Source organism: Tachypleus tridentatus, chromosome 4 (genome assembly GCF_004210375.1).
Source record: "Tachypleus tridentatus isolate NWPU-2018 chromosome 4, ASM421037v1, whole genome shotgun sequence".
Classification (NCBI taxonomy): Eukaryota; Metazoa; Arthropoda; class Merostomata; order Xiphosura; family Limulidae; genus Tachypleus; species Tachypleus tridentatus.
Window position 1 is genome coordinate 78,647,244 of NC_134828.1, and position 16,956 is coordinate 78,664,199.

Sequence of the window (16,956 nt, forward strand, 5' to 3'; positions counted from 1 at the left end):
TTGAATTTTATCATCTGTTTATTAAATCGCACACCTGTCGTATCGTTCTGTTTTTTCATGCATTTAAAATTGAGGTATACGTATGTAAATCCCCATACAAGAAATCTAAGAAAGCTAAATATAGTTATACTTCGTGGTTTAATATAAATATATCGGGTAAAGACATCCGATGAATATTTTATTTAGCTCTTTCAGCTGTTGTATTAATTCTACTTACAATCTTAAAAGCAAATTGTTAAGAGGTGTTTTATGAATTGTATACCAAGAATTCAGCTAGTCACGAGTATGGACTAGTTTCCAGTTTATACAAAGCGCTATTGATGGTGTTAGTAGATGTATTTCACGGGCTTTGAGCTGGTCAAGATTTACTAAAGTTATTTTACATTTTGTTCCTAATAAAACCTTTTTAAACCGAAAAACTCAAACTCACTTGCATCACATAAATTAAAAGACATTTATTCTGTCAGTAAAAATTTACAAAACTCATTGAATTAACTGATTTTATAATACTGTATAACGTAAAATTCAACTCAGATTATGTTAACTATAAATCCTACACAATTAGATGGAGAAACTTATGAAGTAGAAATATTTCCTGCAATTTTCCACAATTTGTCAACTACGTAAATAATCTAACAGCAAAAAACAACAAATATCTCAAGGAAGCACTTCATCATTTACTGCCACTTACACTTGGAAGATGAACTGATATAATAACTAGACCCTAACATTTTCATTATAGAAGGATTACACTAGTAGCTTGTGATATCCATTACATTCTAAACTTGAAACAGCAATTCTTTACAACAACTCACACATTCAACTAAAAATATAAAACCAGCTACCTATGCTACAGTCTAAACATGGTTTATTTGTTAAACAGAATTAGGTTCATTACTTGATAAATTTAATTAATGTACTCTGAGAAGTATTATATCAAGTACTATTGGACAACCTAGAACGAAACAGAATAGTGAAACTGTAAATATACGGACAGAACCACAGATTCAAGTCTCCTCAAAAGGATATTACAGATGGGAAAATCCTGAGAAGTTAGCAAAGCCTTGTCAAAATACCATGGCTCTATGATTAATTATACACGACAGACTGGGCAGTTGTGATATTAAAAAGATATGGTGTTCTTCACAAAACCTTTGACACAATAATCCAGCAAGCTGGCTAGAAAAATTCAAAGGTATTTCAGCACTCCTTTTCAACGAGCCTTAAAAAATCTTATGAGTATGAAAGTACCCAAAAAACACTGATCTAAAATAACACTTACTTCTGACACTAAATCTAAGAACTAAATCATCATACACTTTGATTATATAAAAGAACCATGTGGGAATGATATAGATTTTCAAAGTCCACTCTATGAAGACCAACAACTTATTGACAGAATATTTATTGTACCAATGTGGATAACATAATATTTGTTGGCTGAGTTGTGGAAGATTATTTGAATATATATAATCTTAAATACTATTACAGGTGCAAGGAATAACACATACATTATCTGAACTACCAGACCAATTTAATTTCTTACCACATATTTATCTACCAACTATTTTGAAGAAAGGGACAAACTTTCATGTACAAAGATGGCCTATCTTGTACTTTAGAGTACAAGTTTTTAACCACTCTACAATTAACTAAGGTTTGAGTTTTACAAAAGTAGAAAGCTCTCTCTTTTGTAGTACTTATATAATTACAGTTTTTCACCAAATAAACTAACCAATGCCAAACATGTATCAATTCCCATAATGCAATATTATAAAACTGGACACCAAACAGATCAATTCACCAGTGCCCCAAACTTTCAACAATAAAAAAAAAAGTACCAGAATTAAATTTTCTGAAGGTATTATCAAAGAACAAGTCCTTAAAACAAAAATTACATAGACAGTTTACATTTGAATCTGATCCCCAGTAAAACAAGGTAGCTTATTCCCATATCACCAGAATTTGTTTTGTACCAAACTAACTCAAGATCTGTAGGTTGAAATAAAAGCATATGAGGTTCATTATAGTATATACACACAAATTAAATGTAACATAAATAAATATTAAACTACATCACTTCAAGAAATACTAAATTGTGACCCAAACATACCATAGTATACAAAACACATGAAAAATCTGAATTTTGAGAGAAAAAAACAGAATATTAAATACATATAACTATTCCTTTTTTGTCAATAAATGTTCACTGAATAAATTACTATCAAAAAACAATAATAACCACTTGTTTTAGCCAGTGCCTAAACATTTGTTTTTTTGCACAATTTAAGATTGAGCTTTATCCAAATAATGGAATTATGTGCAACCAACTTTAATTATTTCTTTTTCTTCATTTACTATTTACACAGAACACACTGTCTTCATGACCTAAAATATTACCATGCAGAGAAAATTTGATCTTGTTTTACTGAATATTAAATAATTTATTAAATATCTGAAAAAAATAAAAAATGTCAATGTAAATAGTTTCATATTCACAAAAAATATGATTTTGTAATACTCCCAGAAAAACATTTAAAAATACACATATATTCTCCAAAAGAAAATGAAACTAATACCTAAAGTATATAATTGACAAAAAAGCACCAATTATTCTACAGTAAAACCAATAAAAAATTTACATTATGACATGGTAAAGTCAATCACGATAAAAATGTGCAATTCAACATCATATTTTTTGCTATAAATTTATAAAATTCTCAAAACATAAGTATTAAATTTCTAAGAACCAAAAATGTGAATATCCTAAAGAAACTGTAAATAGTGACTCTTCAGTCATCAACTCACTTTTCTCATTCATTTGTTCTATGCTCCAGTTTAACAGAAATTAACAGAATACTCACAATTAAAAATATTGCAATTTGTATATAATATTACAAAATACTCCAAGTACTTAAATAGGACTATTAGCACAATTCCATATCATAATAAAATTCAGTCCATATCATTAATCCATATTTATTTTAAATTTAAATATGATGGTTTAAAAAGATCAAAATATACCACATTGAGCAAATTACAAATTTGATTGACATTTGACGGAGAAATGTCTGTTTCTAGGACTTAACATTTGTAAATAAAATGAAAGTTACAAACACATACAAAACACTTCCATCAAATTGAATAACTGATAAGCTATTTTCTGTTACCATAATTACTTTTATTTCTAATAACCACAACATAGTTAACTTTTAAGTTTTTTTGCAAGCATTCACACTTCAAATGTTTATATATTTACAAAAAATAATTACACAAATAAAAAATTCCCAAAAAATCAAATTGTTGTTCCTTAAAGAAGAAATTATTATTTAAAGTAATGAAAGAACATGAATACCAGCGTAGCCTGCTAAATGTTGAAGAGGTTGTAATAAAGAACAATGAGACTAAAGGAAGAGCAAGCAAAATATAGTGACACAGCTGCAAACAAGACCATTTATAACATATGGCTAAAAAAGTAAGATAACTAAATCAAAGTAAAATATAGCTCTGACATTTTCCAATTATTGAAATGATGTTGCTGTTACCTGTGTAACACTTTGATGAATCTGTTGAGGAATTATTTTTCATTTATTATCAGATGCACCCTGATACTTCATATAACTGAAACATGAAAGCTATCAATCCAAAAGTAAGCAAAAATTAACAAGGTTCTGAAAAAAAAAGAGAAAATGGTAACACATGCCATGATTAAATTTAACAGTTGTTGTTTTCTTGGTGCAAAGCTACACAACAATCTATCTGCACTTTGTTTGCTGAGGGGAATCCAGCTCAAGACTATAGCATTGCAAGTCCATAAAATTACCACTGACCAACTGGGGGAAGGCTAGATTTATAGACCAGTTTAAATAAGGATTATTACAAAAAATTCTTTGTTAGGAAAGCAAACTGTTAGAAAAAGTTAAGTGCAAATTGACTCTTCTTACAACAGAAAGTAAGAATATTCTAAGTTAAATTAATTGCTATTTGGATAAAAGGAAAGAAGTGACAATGTGAAGACAAACTGTATAAAAAAAAAATGAAGTCATCACACAATTCTTCCTGCAATTATTTGTTTAACATTGAAAGTAAATTATCACTTGTATATTTCAATTTTAAAGTTATATTTTGTTTTCATAGAAGACAAATGCTAAAATATCCTGAAAAACATTTCTACAAGATAATATGGTTCATCAGACATAATATTTTCTTGGGTTATACTTACTAGTAAAAGTACTAAAGATTTCCTACAAGATGAAACGTTCCACCAGAAATTGTGCTAAGAATTCTAACAAGATGACATTTCAAAAGAATACGAGTCTAAAAATCCTAACATTATATATGTTCATTTGTTGTATTAATATTACTCAAAGGACAACACATAGTAAAACAGTTTAGAAACTCCTACAAGATAATGTGTTCCTCTGGAAAAATGTTAATGATTCCCAGAAGATAATGTTTTGCTAAAAAGTGTTCGAAATTCCAAAAAAGATAGCATCTTCCACTAGAAAATGTTATGAAATTCCTACAAGATGGCTTGTTCCATTAGAAAGTGCTTACAAAAATTACTCATGGCAAAATGAGCTCAGATTTCTTATATCTCTTGGTAAGAGACGATATTTTTAAATAATATTAACAATCTTGCTTAAACATATTTTTGTGTACCCAACTAAAACCTTGAAAACCAATAATACTTTCATATTTTATGAAGCCTGTGTATAAAACACACATCTTATCTTTAAACATTGAAACTGTAGGGAAAAACACAACATTTGCCTAAAATAGGGGAAAAGTCTGGGAATGCTTCTACTGACACTGGTGATCCTGTTTCAAGTAAAATGTAGCTCACATAACTAACCCAAGAGAATAATGATCAGTTGGACTGGGAAATTTGCTATCATGTGAGGATAAGTAGCAGCCCAATTTTATTTTTTTGTACGTGTGGTATTGCAATTTTATATTAAACAGTATTTCTGTATCATATTCTAAACTAATGTCCCTGAATATATTTAAGATTGTGTAAGAGCTTACCCTGTTAATTCCAGTAAATTCAGTATCATTATTTTAAAACATGAGACACTTCTACTACTACACTAAGGAAAAACAAACAAGTTCATAGAGTTGGAAGTACCCAATACATATTTTTGTTAAATACATATAGCTAGACTTAAATAAAATAATTCTTAACTTTAGCCTCGCTGAGATTTACTTAAGAGAATACACAGTTCAAATATAACTATAATTAAAGTTTTAACAATTAAAACATCTGAGGAAACCACTTACTAATCTCATATTTAAGTTTAACACTCTTCTCAAGACTAAAGAGAGTGGTAATAGTACTGTTAAGCTAGATATTGTCTACTAGGTTAAAAAGAAAGGTTTATATAACTTGTTTTATAACAATAACAAAAGTGTTAGCCTAAATATCATGTTAACAAAAGCAAACGAATTTTACAAAAGATCTGTGATCACTTTTGTTAGAAAGTACTCAACTGTTTTCCTGAATTTTAAAATGTGATAAAAACAAATAAATATGCAATATTTATTTCATTAAAGTGTTAGACTTTCATTCTCCTCATTAATCCTTCTGAGTATAGAAAGATTGTGTTTTCAACTAAAACAGAGATTTTATCAATTTATCCAACAAAGAATTTGTCTTAGCTTGTATGGTACAAGCTAGTTAAAAGCTATAAACACTTATATCTGTCAGCAAATTTGCAAACTAAAAGTACTGGCAGGATAAAGTTATATCCTTTTGTCTAAAGTAAATAACACTCATTCCAAACTTATGAAAAAAAAAGAGTATTTCTCAAATGTTACATAATTATACACATAAAAACATAAATATAGATATATATATATATATATACATACATACACTCACTCAATGTACAGGTGGAAACCAATGGACAACAGTATAAATGATAAGAAACAGAAATGCTAGCAACAAACATGAAAAATGTTGCATCAAAAAATTTAAGGTTATACTATACAATTACACTACAATTTTATTAAGTTTTTCAAAGGGTTAAGTTTTAGTATCCTTTTCTCTTTTTCAGACTTGTTCAAACTTTAACATTTTATAAAGATTACAACAGTACATTTTTGATCTCTTGCATTCTGTCCTTGTTTTAAAACATATCTCACTTTTGATTGCCTAATCTAAGTGCTTTGTGCAAATATATACTAGTTTGCTTTAAGCTAACATTTGTTGTTCATTATTCTTTTGATTGGTTACTTTTGAATACTGTAATGAACTTGAAAAATTAAGTTTATTTTTTTTTTCACTTTCCATGCAGATTCTTTAAAACACTGTTTGAATAGGTTCATAAATTATTTTATTTAATATGAAGAGGACGTGTAAAAAATGTTAATATAGCACATAAAAACAAAAGTAACATGCTCAAATCATGCATGCAGAAATTCTCAATGCCCAAGAAACAAAAGTAACTAATTTCTTGGTTAACAAAAACCTTATCTGTGCATATTTCATGTTAAGCAGTTATCTGAAATCCAATTTCATAAAGCTTTCTTTTTTGTAATACATCAATCATTTGAAGTAAGATATGAACTGTAGCGTTTTGTGCAAGTGAATAACCTGGATGGATATAAGTTTTGGTGATTACAATTAGTGTATTGCTAGAGCCACATGGAATTTGGCAAAACTAATTAAGACTACTGATTACAGCTCATAACTGTGCTACAAAGCTTCTAGAACTGTAATTAGCTTATTTATAAATAACCTTTAATTGGTTCATACAAAATACTGTTCTTTAAGGTTCTAGAGGAGAAAAGTTTTTGAATTTGTTTTCTGTGTGTTTGCATCAAGGGGGTAGGAAGACAGTTTGAATGAAAGCCTGAAATCAGTATTAAAATGTTATTGCAGTTCCAAGTAGTAGGAAAATATATGAAAAAAAATGGATATTCAGGAGTTCTTTATGGCTAATTAGTTACATAAAATATTAAATAGAATATAGGAATTCTACCATTGGACCATAAGTAGAACAATTTGAAACATTTGTAAACAAAACTGAAATTCTGAAAAAATTGTATGAAAAAGATAATAGTATTAAGAACAAAAGCTTGTAACAACTTACTTGGCCTTTATGCAATAGGAACATAGGGTGAGACAGCATAAGGTTTGTTATAAGCTTTCAAAGAATGCTGACCAAACAAGCTCCTATAGGATGATAAAGTGTGGTATATGTAAAGTAAATAACTAAATAAAAAAAGGCACAGAATGTCATATGGGCAAAAGATGCAGCAACGAACTGCAAAACCATGATAAATCAAACATGTATTGTTCAACCAAAAGAAACTGGTCATGTTGTTTTAGCTCTGCACATTTTACTGCAAAACAAGAACTAATTTCAGTTGTTTTTGTTTTTTTAAATTGTACATAACTGCATAAAATGACAGAGGAGCCGTGGCATTTGTACAACACTCAAATAAAGTGAATTTGGTGCACAGTTGTTGTTCAGTTTACATGTGTATTGCAAAAAAATAGTAACTATTGGAATGTGGTTAAAGACTTTTTAATGTTTGATATATGCATGGCAGTAAACATGCAAAGCAGATGCTATGCACACAAAAGGTGTACATAAAACTTTTAAATATTCTAGATGTAAAATAGAGTGAAGGATAGGGGCTAAAGAAATTAGTAAGTTACAACCTTATGCCATGAGATATTCCTCATCTTATTCATTTTTACTGTATTTGCTTACAAAGTTCAATTTGCAATTGGAGATTCACATGAGAATGGGTAATTCATAAATAATCAATGACTTCACTGAATAATAGTTGATAATTAATTGTGATAGTATGTCATATTATTCAAACACCTAAAGTATTTTGGGTTATTAATAGTGAGTAAAACCAAATGTGGTGGTGGTTATCTAATGGGAAGGCATGCCAATTTGCTGAAAAATGATTTATCAGTTGGTGTACATATAGAAAATACTGCTGCAGACAAAACTTTTAAATCAGTAGGTCCAAAGACTATTTAAAAAAAAAGCTCAAAGTGTGTTTTAAGAAAACTCAATGATAAATTAACATAATATATGAGCACTCTTCTAATAGGTGGGTTAAAGGTGTGAACAATTTCTTTAAATTATTTAAAATCACTACTGAGGAATATGAATTCCTTCTCAAAGGAAGACAGTAATTCATGACTGAGACTTCATATCAATTCAGCAATAAATATTTTCTTGACTACAAATTTAATTAAAGATTAAATTATAGTTTGTGTCTTTCAAAATTATTCACTCCAGATTGCACTTACTGTCACTTTAAATAATTAATGTGTTTATTATTGTTGTGTTTGTAACATCTCAGTGGACACTTAACTGGAGCAAAAATTGACATGAGACTGGTGTACAGCTTTGATACTTCTACCAGAGACAGGTGCTACTCTCTCATTACCATGAACAGTGTTTTTTCTAATGGACAAAGCTGCTTCCAAGTATGAAACTGTGATCACTATAGAAGACTGATCCAGTGGGCTGTATCAGGAGTTAAGAATGGATGCAAGTTCCTGCTGGATATCTCTGAATTCTTGAACCTTCTGAGCAAGCCTTTGATTCAGTTGTTCCAGTGCTCCTTTCTTTGTCTTACTATCCATCTTGGCTGTATCCAACTGTTCCTGAAGTTTCTTCATGCTTGTTTTGAGGCTATCATTTTCCAAGAGGAGGCTCTAAACCACAAAGTGCAAATTTAAACATCAGTGTAGCATTTACTAAAGTAAAACTTTCACATAACAGCTCACTGCAATCACATGGGATGACAGTACTTGACATTCAAACATTACAGTACAATGAAAAACTCCAGACTAATTACTTAATCAGTTGGAATCGATGACCATAATTAGCAAATAAGTACAGGTTTAAGTAACAAATAAATACCATTATAAACACTCAAAATTCAGATAGTTTTAGATTTATTGACGTGTAAAAACACTAAGTGATAATTGGATTAATCATAGCTAATTTACTAGTTAACATTTACTTACTGAATATATTTTTTTCTTTATCTCCCAGCATACATACCTTCAGTTTCTCTTCTACCTTCTGATTACCAGATTGTTCTTCTAATTTCTTTTTCAGAATTTCTATATCCTAAAATATTTCATAGGTAAAACATAATTTTATATAATCCGTGATAAGGAGAAAACCCACTTGTAGAGAAAATTATATATTCAAAAACAGCTGGTATGGGTAGAGAAAGCATTAATAGAGGAGTGAACAATGTTTCGACCTTCTTCGCTCCTCTGTTAGTGCTTTCTCTACCCATACCAGCTGTTCTTAAATGTATAATTTTATAGAACTATAACTGATATTCTACAAAAAAAATGACTACAAAAAAAATAAAAATTGAATGACATGCATTCTTCTCCTATTTTACTTAAGACAATGTTTCTTTTTCCTTTCAGTCTTATTGTTCTTTATTCCTAATAAAGTAATTTCTTTTGTAACTAAGGTTATATGATGTAATAGTTTTGGAAAGAGCAATTATATCAGATGATAAGTTCAATCTTACAAAATAGTAGATTAACACCAAAATATATTAAGACAAACTACTTTACACCCACTTACTAGCGATATTCTTTTACAATAAATGTTGCTATATTTTTTTATGTATTTTGTAAAACCACCAAAGTGTAGTTACCAAAAACTTTGGATGAAGTAATATCGTAATGTTTAATTTGTTAATTTACAATACAAAATCTTCCTATACAATACACAATTAAATTTTATTACAGTTTCTTTAACAGTATAATATTTTCTAAAGCATTTTAAACATGTGAAACTGATGAGTTTTTATTGTTCATTATATAATTTTTCATCAATTATTACTTTGCTTTCTGAATGCAAAACAATATATAAAGACAAGAAAGAACCTGGTTTGAGAAGATAAGAATATATCATAATTACTAGCTTCAAGCTAAATTTTGTGCTACATATTTTTGTAAAAAATTTTGAGTAAGTTAAATCTATATGATAAATTAAGATGTTAAGAGAAAATATTCAAAATATCATTTATATGCAAGTTATTTCAACATTTAGGCCATTGTGAATGTCTACCATGAGAAAACATAAAGAGAAAGAAACTAACATAAGAAAAAGTATTTATGCTTTATTTGAAATGGTTTTATAACATGTGCATTATATGACAATTTTAAACTTATACATAAATGAAAATGTCTTTAAAATGCAATTCTTAACGTTTTTAAAACTACCAAATTTATACTTCGTATTACAAACTTACTAAACTGGTGTAGATTAATTGTATTGCTCAAGAATAAAAATCATGGCTCAGAAATAAAAGAAAGTCTATTGATTAACATACTTAAATCAAAATTTAATGAGCAAAAAACACTGGAATTTGTTTATTGTTGAATATGCAAGTCTTAGTGATCTGTTAACTAGACATTGTTGACATAATCTAATTTTTTTTCTACCTTGAGATAAAGCTCAGTCCAAATGTTCAATTAAGAAACATGGACTGAATCAATATACCAAATATAAAAATAGAGAACAATTTAAAATCTTGTTAGAGTCAACAGTCAACAATAACTGCAAATAAAGGAGAGCATAATGATTAATAAACTTATCAAACTAAAGTTAATTGACCAAGTCAGCATTAATGTGATTGTGGATCAAAAGTTAACATGATTAAAAGATGAGTTGTAAACCAAATAGATTTTCTTTGGTTATAAATCACAGTTATCGTTGTAAAAAGTAAAAATGATATTTATGTAATATTAAAATAAATAAATGACTTATTTTCTCTAGGCTTGCTCTAACTAATTCATTTCAATTCAAATTATAGATATTCAGGTGTAAACAGAAACATACCTTCTCCTTTTTTTTCATCTCATTTTCCAGTGTTTCAGACCTTGACTGAGCAAAAGTTATCTCTTTTGTGAGATCTGCTATACCATTTGCATCTCCTTTCTTACTTTCTAGTTCTGCTGCCTGTTGGAAAAGATAAATTAATAGAACAAATGTTTAAAGGACTTTCAACTAGAAATGAATAAAATAATTCACATAACTGTTAAGAATACATAGTGTCCCAGAAGTATGAAGCCTTTGGGAAAAAATACAATTTATTCACAATTTACTTATTAAAATTGAAGTCATACACATATCATTGTTGATACACTGTACCATCATGGCATTTTCTTTTTTGAAGCATGTATAGCAAACATAAGAAACGTGTTTGTTCAACTTTAAGAATATAACATCTAATTTCCCAATGGATCCAAACTTCTTTGACACTATGTACAACAGCAGCTTGTATTCAAGTACTGATCATTATATTAATTAACAGACGTTTTCTTATTCTGTTAACTGACCAGAGTAACATTAAATAATTTTACAATTAAAGAAAATTTTCATGTTACAAAATGTTAAGCTAGTCTAAATTACATTTTTCTCTACTGTATGAACTTTCTAGACTTAACTAATCACATAAGTAAACCTAAAAACCAAAAGTATTATTTAAAGATTTACACTCAAAAAGGCAGAAACTTTTTTTAGTATAACAGTTATTACTAGAGAATGTATCTTGTTGATTTGTATTTATATAATTATAAACATTTTGCAAATGTAAAATGTTGTAGGAATGACAGTACTAAAAACAATGTAAACAGGAAGATGGGGATGATACAGTTATACATAGATCACTTCTACATGATTTTCAGTATTAAAACATTACTCTGTAAAATGCAAACTTGAATTTAATATTATTGCAGATGGAAGTTGTATATTCCTGACTGTTAGTATTGAATTTGCTTATCATAATACCATGATAATATCATCAGTGTAGTGTCACTACGTGCCTAGGACTTAAGTACAAAAAATCCAAGTTGAGCATAAATACATCTTGATTATCACAGACTACTACAGAATCTTAAAACAAAGTCAATCGAGTAGATCAACCTTGTAACTATTTTGTACACGTGTAACATTAAATTTTAATATTGAAAGTCACTTATGGATGATCTATGTACCATACCTATATTCTTGTTTGCATTCTTTCTTCACAATAAAACACCCCACAGTTATTTCTACCTAAAAAATACAATTCTTACTCTGCTTTTCATCTTAGCATTCTCTTCTTTGAGACTATGTAACTGTTTCTTCCACTCTTCAACATTAGCTGTACTTTCTTGTAGTGCATTTGTCAAACGTGAATTGTTTGTCTTCAAAGTTTGTAGTTCTACCTCCCACTTTTTGGCATTGGCTGAACTGCAAATTGTAAAACAACTGACATAAACAAACAGAGACAAACCATAATCTCTGAGACTTGAACATTAAATCACAGTATTTACAATATTAAACTTTTGTTTAGAGTGCTTTTTCTATCAAATACATAACAGAAATTACTTGAAAGTAGTTCTATCCTTAAAATAAATTTTTAATGCCTGCAAAAACATATCAAAATACATATTTCATATTGAACAGAATGCAATATGAAAAGTTTAACTTTAAAATGATAAGCGATTCAAAATTGTCAACCAATAGAACTTCAACAAGTCTACTCAAATACTGTTGCAGGTATTCTGTTAAAGCTTTGACCAGGAAAACCCTACTAGATACATAACAGATATATAATATAGCAGAGACATAATTCATTTCCAAGCATTAAGAAAAAAGTTAAATTACTAGACACAAGTAAGAACTGTTTCTTATATACTTATATAATGTTTCAATACAGTTGGAAGCCTTCATTTATGTTGTGAGTTCAAACATTTTATAAACAGATTTTATATAGAATGGAATGTGTTTCACAATAACATTTTAAAGAACACAAGAAAATTATACATATTATTAAACACAGAATAATGAAATTGCAATAACTTCCATTGGTACAAGTAATATAACATCACAAAAGCAAAAATTAAATAAAATTTTGTGTACATTTTATTTCTGCAAAAAGATTTAACATTGCCTCCTACAATCACTTGAATAAACAAATGCAATATTTGACAACCAAGATGCTGGAAATGTGTAAAGGCTACAAAGATCAGTAAGTGGTGAATAACCATACAGCTGGATTATATTCTCACTTAATATTCACATTAAATATATGCTCACACGATGTAAAATGGTTGTCTTTCATTCACTATAATGAAATGATATTTGAATAGGTTTTGAAGAATAGGTAAAACTTGTATTATTCAGCACACACCTTGCTCAAAATACTATAAAAAAGTAAGGGCTTCATATTTATTTGTTTAGCACATGCATTTGTTGTTACTTTATTAACACCTTCAGATCAGCCACATAATAAGTTCCATATCAAGCAATGTAACCCCTCAGGATTCGATTTTAAGCCACCTGGTCATCTGAGACAACAAAAACTTCTTCAAGTGACCAACCTAAACCTGTGTTGTCCAATGGATGACTAATGCCATGGAATACTCTTACTTAGAACAGCATCACAGTCTGTCCACACCAACACTACATGCCTAATGATGACTTTGAACCTTGATCAAAATAATTGTTAAAGTACCTACCCACAAACTTGAAAATCCTGAACTCACACAAAATATATCTTTTGGTCTATTGTTTTGTTTAAAAAAGATTATACTTTGTGTTAACAAATTATTGGTACAATCCACCAAAAGGAGTCAAAACTGTTCACTTTTCTGATTGGCTAATAATCCTGTTTTAGTCACTGAACTTTATCATGAAAAAGCTGCACTTAAGTACTGATGCACATTTTGTGCATTGTAAATTTTGTTAGGAGTTCAGCTGAGTGTGAATGACTGTGTGTGGTAACACAGTACAGTTAGTTACAATATCACATGTTGTATTGATGTATTAGGTGATGTTTGAATGTAGAAATCTATTCATACATATATATGAACAAGTGGAAATTCCCAACAAATATGAACACTGTTAACATGAATACTTATTGAAATTAATTTCTAATGCAGATAGTTACTACAATAAAATCAACATGGCTGTCTCAACTTCTTCCAATAACAGTTTCTTTATTTAACTGACTGCTTGGATAATCTGCTGAATCTATACTTGTTCAACATGAACACCTTCTTAACCAGTAGGTTATAACACTTACCCTCCACCTATGTTGCAATGAGGCAGTACCATACATCTGTTATTTCTATACTTTTCTATCAAAACAGCTAGCCAATAGCATCAGTTACAACCAACTAGTAGAATCTGACTGCCACTCTTATATTTTATCCAAAGTGAGGAGTGTGTTTCTGCAACAATGGAACACAAGTCATGAATTTTTAAGTTTATAGTATAAATAGGTTCACCACTAGACCATACTCACACACAAATTAAGTTTTAATATTACATACACATTATATGATGTTTATTATTATTTAATACAAAACATGATCTAGATACTCCAGATATTCATTCACCTCTGAGCAAGTGCTAGTTTGAGCCTATCATTCTCGTATCGTAGTTGAGCCTCAACAGTCGACTGAGGAAGACTTGCCACAATTGACTCATCCTTTGGCTGATGTTTAGGACTTTCTGCTGTCTATTAGCAAGAAAAGAATATTTAAATAAAGCTTTAAGTTCTTAATGTTATATATATAATAGTTTGGATTTTTTATTATTATTATAAGTTACAGCTATTACAGTAAGGTAGAATATTTTTAATACAGGTATAGCACTTTTATTACAGGTATATCATTAAGTACATAGATTGTAAGAGTAAAGAAACCTTTGTATTTAAATCAACAATTTAAAAATGTATTTACGTTTGAGAACTGATAACTGTTACTTATGCAAAGGCATATCAATTCACATGAATTGACAGATTATTTATAGTTGAACAGAGAGAAAAAAATATGAATAAATATTAATATATAGCACATGCAAAAGATTAGCAATGTCTGGACACTAATGATCAATAACATAGAGATGTATCTGCATATTTGGCACATCTTGTAGCATTCTTCGATTTTATTAATAAAATAAGGCTTCTCTAATTTTTCTTCTGCAAATGTGCTGGTATGATCACATTCTGAAAAACTGATTATTTTTGTCCATGTTTTTTTGGGCTTTGGGGGTTTTTAGTGATCTTTGAACCTGCTCTTTAAGTACATCTTGTTTCACCTACGTATAAGGCTGGGCAATTATTACACTGTACTTTGAAAATGTTTGACATGTTGAATTCATTATATAATTTTCTTAATGTGTGTTTAATTTTCATTCAGGGGATAAAAGGGTATCTAGTCAACATGTTTGGGTTATATTAATTTGCCAATCTTTTTGAAATTTTTAATAAAGGTTTGTTTGTTTGATTTAGTGTTTAATGGCACAAAGCAGCTAGGCTATCTGCGCCAAACATCCGGTTAAAAGGTAAAAATAAAGTAAATGTAGTAAAATACATAAAAGGAAATGAAGGTAAAACAAAAAAGTATAAAACCAATGTTGACACCTAGTTTACAATGTTAAGAGAGAAAGCAGAGTAAAAGAAGTTGTAAAGTATTTACTCTAGCAAAATGGTAGATAATCATGGTTCCGGATTATGTGTCATTATGGTCAGTACTAAAAGGTAAGGTAGTTAAAGTGTGAAATGACACGCAGCAAAAGTGTAATAACAACTCGCCAGGATGACTAACGAGTAGTTCAAACAGCAGCATTAGTCACCTGAAGTTGGCCTTTCTAGTCCTGGTGTCGAGTTATTTAATGTTCTGGCCATTTTCCAATATCAAATTGAACAAGAGAGAATAAAACTGTAAAAAAGGAACCACAATTAAAAGGTGTAATGAAGAAATATGCAACACTTAAATGAGATTAAAAAGATTAATAGCCATTAAAAAATTAAAAACGTTATCAAGGTGGACAGTGTCACCATCACCAATAACACTGTCCAATGTTACAGATAGACCTTGAGAAAAAATATCTTTAAAATATTGCCGTTGTTGAGAATTGTAACAATGGCAAGAAAGTAAAACATGGTTGATAGTGATTTGAGTGTCACACAAACTACACATTGGTGCATCAGTTCCAGATAAAAGAAAATGATGAGTTAAAAAACTGTGACCAATGCGTAGTCTAGTCAGAACAACTTCCTCCTTCCCGAACTTTACGGAAGCTAGGTGGCCAAAGTCCAATATAGGGTTTGATTTGAAAAAGCTTGTTGTTGCGTTGCTCACTCCAAGTGGACTGCCAGCTGGCACGGAGCCGAGCCTTAAAGACAAGACCATAGTCCATGTACGGAATAGGTACAGGGGTGATAGTGCCGGAGCAGATAGATTTAGCTGCCGTGTCAGCAAGCTTGTTCCCGCGAATACCAACATGGCCTGGTATCCAGAAAAACTAGATAGAAGTAGCTGTTAATGAAAAATGGGCCAGTCAGATTTGAATATCAGCGAGAACAAAATGTGAGCCAACGTGAAGCGATTCCAGGGCCAGTATAGAACTGACGAATCAGTATAAATAGTGCAGTTGGAGTACTGCCCAGATGCGATATGATCCAGGGCAAGAGATATGGCATACAGTTCAGCAGTGAACACATAAGCTGTAGAGGGGATTCTGCACGCAACTACTGAACCACAGCAAACCATAGCAGAGCCCACTGAATTACCTGATTTGGAACCATCTGTATAAATGGGAACTGAATGATTGTTCGAAAGATGTTCATTACATAAAAGAAGGTACTTCCAATCTGGAGTATCTGCCTTTTTTAGATGACTGAGAGAAAGGTCACATTTGGGGGCTGTAATAAGCCATGGTGGGATGGGCTGACCTGTGGAATCTGCAATGTTATCCAAGGACAGACCCAATTCAACCAATTGCGCCCGCATGCGAAGGCCAAACGGAGCAATGACAGATCGTCTCTTCTGAAAAAGTACGGCCCACCGAGGAAGGAAAACACATCCCCAAGTGGGATGCTTTGTTTAGGAACGAAGTTTCGGAAGTATATTGTAAAGATAGTTGCAAACGGCGAAGGTGCAGAGAAGGT

The 16,956-nt window shown here is 30.1% G+C and overlaps 1 protein-coding gene across 7 annotated transcripts in view; it reads right to left on the reverse strand.

Moving 5' to 3' along the window:
• Positions 1 to 440: 440 nt before the first annotated feature.
• Positions 441 to 16,956, reverse strand: part of LOC143249511 (uncharacterized) — a 60,815-nt gene continuing 44,299 nt past the window's right edge. For 6 of the 7 annotated variants that reach the window (XM_076499491.1, XM_076499494.1, XM_076499489.1 and 3 more), the window contains 5 exons: positions 14,399 to 14,520; positions 12,089 to 12,245; positions 10,851 to 10,970; positions 9,042 to 9,110; positions 441 to 8,689 (listed from right to left, as the gene is read on the reverse strand). In XM_076499491.1, the coding sequence (XP_076355606.1) occupies positions 8,504 to 8,689; positions 9,042 to 9,110; positions 10,851 to 10,970; positions 12,089 to 12,245; positions 14,399 to 14,520 (654 nt within the window). In that variant the 3' untranslated portion in view covers positions 441 to 8,503. Of the gene's footprint in view, positions 8,690 to 9,004; positions 9,111 to 10,850; positions 10,971 to 12,088; positions 12,246 to 14,398; positions 14,521 to 16,956 lie in introns of all 7 variants that reach the window. The other variant, XM_076499492.1, reaches the window with a different exon arrangement.